Source organism: Etheostoma cragini, chromosome 5, assembly GCF_013103735.1.
Source record: "Etheostoma cragini isolate CJK2018 chromosome 5, CSU_Ecrag_1.0, whole genome shotgun sequence".
NCBI lineage: Eukaryota > Metazoa > Chordata > Actinopteri > Perciformes > Percidae > Etheostoma > Etheostoma cragini.
The window spans coordinates 16,727,444-16,735,271 of record NC_048411.1 but is presented as its reverse complement, the minus strand read 5'-3'; the positions used below and the strand labels follow the sequence as shown (position 1 = coordinate 16,735,271).

Genomic DNA, 7,828 nt, shown 5'->3' with positions numbered 1-7,828 from the left:
TTGTGAGTGACCCCAAACTTTTGACCGGTAGAGTGTGTGTGTGTGTGTGTGTGTGTGTGTGTGTGTGTGTGTGTGTGTTATAATATATATATATTCATTCATTCATTCAACTTCATTAGTTTAATTAAAAGAGCTCTGACTCTGACTGTTAGCTAACAGCTGATTAAAAATAATTGTTTTAACTGCTATTTATGTATCTTGTGATTCAGGTTTAACTTCCTCGCTTGCCTGGGAACATGAGCTCCTCTCTCTGTTAGCACAACCACCTGTTAGCTTAATCAAGCTAATTTACTGCTGGTTTTTAGGAATGTCCTAGATTATGGTGGCTAGCGACAAGGAATACTGTTTATTATTAACATTAAGATTAAGTGACAAATACGCAGGTAATACATATTCAATAATGTGGTAATACGTGTTTATTAAGATAAATATTAGCCAGTTGAGCCTTATCTAAATCATTCTTGTATGCAATCACACCATCACTCGCAACTACATTCAAAAAACTGTTATTTTTCAGCTGCTCCACACAAGTTAAAACACTTTAAAATCACACGAGGAGCTGAGATTTTTTCTGTTATTAAGTGTTGATGTATTCCTTTTATTAATGCCGAACTAAAGGGTATAAACGATGGAATCATAAAACACACCGTGTGATACTTTAACACGAATCGTCGTTTGACCAATCAACCAGGAATGAACTAGTCCTATTTTGAATGGAGTCTGGTGTTGCTGTTTACAAAGGAGAATGGCACAATCCGGGCGGACGGGGAAGCAACCGAGTCTGTTTGCTGCTGTACCTTTGACATCCTGGGCCAGAGCCTTCCATGTGCTGGAGTACTGGATGCAGTGTCCACACCAAGAGGAGAAAAACTGGACCAGCCAGGCCGAAGACGAGTTAATGACGCTGGGCTTCAGGCTGATGCTACTCAGGATCACCAGCGGGTCCTCCTCTGTGTACAGCCGGGCTGCGGTTCCCAGAGACCCAGGGACGAGCCAGAGCATAACCGCCGCTTTGAACCAGAACCGGATCATCTCTACTGACTGGGGAAAGACACACCGAAAGAGCAGGCTGTCAGAGAACTGCAGAATTTGTTGTGCTGAAAACAAGCAAAGAGACCCGGGGAGACATGAGAACAGAGCAGCTGTCCGCGAGCTACGTGTGTAACGAGCAAGAGGAAGGAACAGACGTCTCACTCTGACGTGTTTCCGGAAAACAGAGAACCGAAAACGGCTCAAACCCAGTCCTTGAACACAATACAGTGAAACAGAATAAATATGTTTAAGAAATAAAACTGTAAACAGAACAACAGAACAAAAAAACAAAAAAAACATTATTGTACGTAGAACTCTTAGAAGAATAATGTACTTTGTTATGTCTTTTATTATAACTTTGCATTATTGAAGTGTATACCCATTCAAATGCCTTTTGGTGCCCACTGAAAGGCTAATCAGGTGTTCAGCTATTACACTTTATAATGATAAAAGTCTCCAGGTGCACCCCATTGACAGAATGGCGCACACTCAGTTCACAGAAGTTTTTTTTACATCCATGGCATCAATCTATCTCACTCATGGATGTATTAAGAGAACATCTCACTCTGTTAAACGTTAATCTGAAACTTCCTGTTGAACTGTTTAGCATTCTGTTCCCATAGCAACAGAGCAGCTCGACATCGACGACACGGTTAGGTCTGTAAATTAATTTATTACTAGCGTTAATTATCTCTAAATTAGCGACTAAAAAACGTGCTCATGTACAATAATAAGTACTACAAGTATCAGTAGTTGTGTCAGTATCAGCATTACTGACAATATGCAATATCAGTAATAATATTAACTACAACACAGCAAAAAAGCTAGCTAACCATCTAAAGAAGGAAGCATTGTGTTTTGAAAAGTCTTTAAACCCATTTACAACAACATTTAATTGGTTCATTTAATTCGTCAGGTTGTTTGAGACAGTTTTACACGCACACATAATTTGTCTTCATTTATGAACATTGATCAGCTTACAGAAAAAAAGTTAAACTCACTGTTACACATTAGCTAACCTTAAATCTATTACAACTCTATTACAACTAGCGTTAGAGGATTACAATCAAGCTTTTTTCAATATTTGAAATCAATCTACAGGTTGTTGTTTTTCATAGTTTTTTTACTTACCATAAAATACGTTTATTAACATCCTGTGGACAAGTGTTTCTATTTTCGTATTATTCTCTGTGACAAATTCTCCTGACTGTTTACAGTTTTTTTTATTCAAGTTTGTTCAATTTCACTATCATGGTTGCTAATGTATTTAAAGTGTTATCTGTGTGTTATACCAGAAATTACTAAAACAAATCAGCCTCACAACAACTTCACTGTCACGTTCACTCTATAACTTTTCACTTTTAGTTATCCAGGTCAACTGAAAAAATAAAGACCTGAGATACAGCAGGAAGCCAATAAGTGGAACTGGAGTTGGGATCGTTTTGTTAAAGTATTTTAAACTGAAAGGTGCTCTACACGTTGTAACGCAATTTTTACGCTACAACATTTTTTTTGTCACATACAGCAAACATCTCCTCACTATCCCCTACCTGCCTGTCCCCTGAACACACTGTAAAAAAAAAAAGCGGAGTCTGCAGATGTTCCAGGCTCCACAAACGGCAACAAAAACCAACTGCGCCAACCTGCACTACGAACCATAACAAACAGTCTTTCGACCAATAACAGACAAGAAGGATTGGGGGTTGGCAGGTCAGTGTGCGGAAGCATGGAAGGGAGGGAGAGGGGATGGGATGAGGAGGAGGGAGGGGCAGGCCAGCCTCATTTTGTTTGAAACTACTTTGAACGTCAACAAGAAGTGCCGTCACCGAGCATTGCTTAGAGCACCTTTAATAAAATAAATGTAACCCTCCTTGTTTAACCATAATTTACTGCAAGACTGAGTGGTGGTATTTCCGAAGTAAAGGATGTGAATACTTCTCCCACCTGTGACCGCAGTGCTAACGTCGTTAATAACTGTCACACCACAGAAGACCGTCTTCACAAGAAACATGTCTTCACCCAGGGTGGGTGTGGTCAGAGACTCCATGTTGACCAATCCACTGCTCATCAAGGTACACAACACACTGCATGAATACAAAGAATCGCTTTTTAAATTCCTGTCAAATAAAACATTTACAGGAAATATGTAAACCTAACAAACAAGTCAACATACAAATATTCTGTAGATGCTGAGCAATTGAGTTTTGGAGGGCTTTTACTGTGAAGAAGCTTCAGTTTCAGCAGTTTTGCATTAGTTGATCAGACTGTATTCAAAGTCTTTCCCTCTAACCAGTTGTGGATGATGCATCATACAGTTTTAGTGATGTCATAGGGAACAGTCCTTCAGACTGTCTGTTGAGTGATTGTTGATAATCTGCTGTGTGTAAAACCTCCTGATGAACACTAGATGGCAGTACAGACACAGACTGAGCTGTTCAGGTTTTTAAGGTCCAGACTAGTTAGAGGGCCTAGGGCCAATGATGAGTTGCTGGGCCCCTAGTGACCCCCTCTTCTCTCTATGAAGTATGAACAGTTTAAATTAAAATATATGCAAGCACTTTACACTGAAAAAAGTATAAAGGAGCCCCTTCAGGTCGGTGGCTTTGAGACAGCTTGTTAAACTGGATATTGTTTCCTTTCTTCCACGCAACTGCTGGTTTCAGTGTAAAAATCAACCAACCAAGTCTAGAGAAACGTCAGTCTATCTTTATTACAGTTTGAGATCAGAGAATGTTTGGAAAATTCCCCATGGTGGTGCATTCAAGGGGGTTCTGAAGGAAATAAACACATTCACAAGATGTTTTTCTGTTTGTGTTTCTGACGGCAGAGATCATGGAGGAAAAACCTTCTTTGGGCGTAAAAGAATCCCTGAATGCACCACTGACTAGGGTTTAAAATATTCTCCATCAGAGTGTGAAGGAAAAAAAAAAAACAGCTAATTTGAAGTCTGAATGTTTTTTTCAAAGTTAAACTAGGACAGTGTGAAGCTACTGATGATGTTTATATGTGAGGATGATGATGGTGATGTCCTTCCTCCTGTGTGCAGGCGTCTTTGGGTCAGACTAGGTCCAGAGGTCTGTCAGTTCCTGGTCCAGAGTTCACTTTTGGAACCAGCAACTCGCTCCGAGATGGAGGCGTGTCCGAGGGTAAGTCCCAAACACTGTAAACAACAACAACAAAGAGTATCGGCACATAGCATATAGGATTCACATGTAGCATTTAACTCATACTGGCCCACTCTGTGTTTAAAGGGATAGTTTGGATATTTTAAAGTTGGTGTTAAATGCGATATTTATCCATAGTTGATGTATTAACTCCAGTAGATGGTGGTCAGCACGCCCCCAATTTGGAGAAGCTTTACTGATTGTGAAATTTTCAATACCTGAAAAAAATCAATATCAATTTAAGGGTACGCTAAATTTACAATATTTTAGATATTTTAGATACGGTGGTCAACAAGGGCAAACGCCGTGCAACTTCAGAAAACAAATGCAAATAGACAAAACACAAGCAAATTAATAAAACAATTTCATAAATTTGATAACACATGTGCAGCATTCAGCAAACGCGCTGCTTATACACACAACACAACCAAATACATAAACGCGAAGAAAAGCACACAAACCCTGAAAACGAATGCAACAAAAAGGCTGCATTCAGATTACACAACACGCATTCATGTATTTGTGTTGTGTGTATATACAGCGCGTTTGCTGAATGCTGCACATGTGTTATCAAATTAATGAAGGTGCTTTCTTAATTTGCTTGTGTTTTGTCTATTTGCATTTGTTTTCTGAAGTTGCGTGGCGTTTGCCCTTGTCGGCCACCGTAACCAGACCCCTTTGACAAAAACAGTTATTTGACCTTGCAGATAACAGAAGTTGCTGGTCTAACACTTCCTTAATTGGTTTGTTTGTTTGTTAGTTCCTCACCCATAAAAACACCAACACAAACAAACTAATCGATTACCATGTGCACAGGTATCAAGATACAATTAAATATCAAAATATATCATACCTCATACAACCACCCTTCAAGAGATCTAAACTATGTCTTTCAGGTTTGCTAACATTTCCAATAGACAATGCTCAGGTTTATGTATGCTGCTGTGTTTTGTGTCTGTGTGCGTGTGTGTAAGGCTTAGCATCGGTCAGCTGTCACAGTGTATTTGAATGAAGGAAACATGCCTTCAGGCAACAATCACTGCTGTCACTCTCTCTCTCTCACACACACACACACACACCCACACACACACACACACACACACCTGTGTTGTACCTCTATCTTTGTGTGGACATCTCAGACATAGTTTTATTTTTTTATTAATACTCTTCCTGAATCACTGTCTGCTTTATTTTTGATCTGCTGCTCCATTAGAAAGCTGAACCAGACCTCTCAAATGTTTCTGGTTCTGGTCTCAAATAGTTCTGGTTTAGGTCTGCTTTGTCCCCAGAGTCCAACTAAACCTGGAGAAGCAGCTTTTCTATTAGTATGCTTCACATATCTGAAACAAACCCCTAGAAATCCGCAAGATCTTCAATAATAAAATGGTTAATAAAACAAATATAGTTTTTGTTCAGCTTCATTACATTGTTTGTAATGTTTTCCTTATATTTATAGTTATTTATTAACTGCATATATAAGGATTTGAACACATTTGACAAATCCTTTTTCTAGCCTTTGAATACTTCTCTGTTGATGTGTGAGCTGCTATCCTCACAGAGATCAGTAAAGTAGTATTGAATTGAAATTTTAGGTTTAAGTGAGGTACAAAAAAGTGCGTGTGCAGGTTTTGACTGTCGTTGATTACGACAATATTTATTTATATGTTTGGGCTGTTTTTATGTCAATATAAAATATTCCTTATGAACCTTTAACGCAAAAAGAAGATTTTTTTGTTTAGGCTTTCAACAACTCCCGTAAAACCTGCAGAAAGGCCTGCTGGGAGTTGTAGTTTCTGAGCATAGTCCCTGTGTCATGTCAGTTCTGTCCAGTTGGAGGGTTCCGTCCAGACGTGGACACTCTGCTCCTCATCAACCGTGCATTAGGGACTTTGTGTCTCTGAACCGGGACGCAGTGAAGTCAGGTCTGGTGACGGCTAAAGAGCTGAGTCAGTACCGGGCTCAGAGGGGTGAGGCCAGGAGCAAGATTCCTGCCCCCAAACCGCATGAAGGCAGGGCTTCACGTCGCCCAGCGGTGCCTGACATCACGTTTGGAGTCACAACCAGGTCAGAAAAACCACCAAAGAGCTGATTATCAAATGAAGCTGATTGACTTACCACACTGATTGATCTGTCCGTCAGGGTGTCGTCTCCTCTATCAGACCTCCTCTCTCATGAGTATGCTCACCGCTGGATAGACGAACAGCTGAGCAGGAATCAAACCAGCAACCACAAAAAGCTGCAGAGGGTGAGAGCATGTGGTCCCGGTCAATGTCATCATCTCTAAGACAACAGTGTGATGTCATCTTGTGGTGAACAGTATGGTGTCTTTGTAGAGTTGGAAACAGATTTTAGACATGAAGTATGGTATCAGAATGTGTGCGTGTGCGTGTGTGTGTGTGTGTGTGTGTGTGTGTGTGTGTGTGTGTGTGTGTGTGTGTGTGCGCGTGCATGGACGCGTGCGTGCGTGTGTGTGCGCGTGCGTGCGTGCAGATAAAACCAGGATGTATTCCCGACACAAGGACCAGCCTGCTGAGGGGGAGTAAAGCTCTGCCCATCACACAGACACCGGTCAAACTGCCCCGCTTCATACATGTAAGAACTTCCTTTTTCTGTCCAGGTATTTCACATTCCCTGCCTGCTTCAATCTCTTTTCATAATAAAAGATCTGATAAACCCACTGTGTACTCGCTGCTCAGCAGCGAACAGCAGACAAACACAGTTAGAGACTAGCTGGTGAACATGAAATATTGGACAATTCAGCATCTGGAGATACAGATTTCCCCAAGGAAGTAGGCTAGTAGAGACAAAAAACAGAGAGAATATTGGACAAACACATAAAGACTCCTAATAAGTCATCATGTTGCTCTGTAACATGTTAGCATCGACTACTTTATAAGCTGATACTAATATCAGATGTTTTTACAAAACGGTCAGTTATTGCAGGTTTAAAAAATGTACTGAATCCTCCTCAGGCTGCTCCGGCTCTGGACACCTTCAGGGACCCGGACGCTCGTCTCCGGGCGATAAGGGCTCATCACTCAGACTCTGTGTCCAGGAGAGGAGTTCAGGGTCTGGGGACGTACAGTGTGGACTGAGCTGAGGGGAAAACAACATGTTCAACCTTAATTCAAATAAAAAGAAAAAACATCATAAATCTTTGTGTAGTTCTTCTATCCACATCTGATTCTACCAAAACACAACCTGTGGTAAGATCACCCCACAGGGCTCTTATGGCATTTAATCAAACCACACTCCTATCTGTGATTACATTTCAGATATTCATACTAGCATTTATCCTAGTCAAAATTATATTCTCACTAGTCAGAATGGAAAGTATAGATATCCACAATAACATTCTTACTAGTAAAAGTTTTAATATATGTCTACAACTTTTATTGTACTAGTCAAAACTGAATTCAGGATTTACAATCCTTAAAAAGTAAAATGGCAATTTCAACATTTAATATATAGACTGGATATATTGCAGGTATTTTTAATTCAATTCTTCCTAGTCAAAAAGAACATTTAAGTTATCAACAATAATAGTCTTCCAGATGAATTGACATCACTTTTGCCAATCACGTGCATTCTATTGCAAGTATTCAGAGCAAAGAATGCACATTGTGGATATA

The 7,828-nt window shown here is 40.1% G+C and overlaps 2 protein-coding genes across 4 annotated transcripts in view; one reads left to right on the top strand and one right to left on the bottom strand.

The window, feature by feature from the left end:
• The window catches only part of qsox2 (quiescin Q6 sulfhydryl oxidase 2), an 8,306-nt gene extending 7,109 nt beyond the window's left edge, over window positions 1–1,197 (bottom strand). The window contains exon 1 of the mRNA XM_034872027.1: window positions 798–1,197. Coding sequence (XP_034727918.1) covers window positions 798–1,032 — 235 coding nt within the window. The 5' untranslated portion in view covers window positions 1,033–1,197. The remainder of the gene's footprint in view (window positions 1–797) is intronic.
• Window positions 1,198–1,639: 442 nt separating this feature from the next.
• Window positions 1,640–7,350, top strand: cfap77 (cilia and flagella associated protein 77). Of its 3 annotated transcripts, none has more exons than XM_034872099.1 (7): window positions 1,640–1,684; window positions 3,021–3,104; window positions 4,079–4,178; window positions 6,017–6,260; window positions 6,336–6,441; window positions 6,687–6,788; window positions 7,169–7,350. In XM_034872099.1, exons 2-7 carry the CDS (start codon window positions 3,042–3,044, stop codon window positions 7,289–7,291), a joined length of 738 nt encoding a protein of 245 aa, XP_034727990.1. In that variant the 5' UTR covers window positions 1,640–1,684; window positions 3,021–3,041; the 3' UTR covers window positions 7,292–7,350. The 3 variants fall into 3 exon arrangements, with proteins under 3 accessions (XP_034727990.1, XP_034727991.1, XP_034727992.1); XM_034872100.1 differs by having other exon boundaries at window positions 1,652–1,689; XM_034872101.1 differs by lacking the exon at window positions 1,640–1,684 and adding an exon at window positions 2,405–2,490 and having other exon boundaries at window positions 3,019–3,104.
• Window positions 7,351–7,828: the final 478 nt, after the last annotated feature.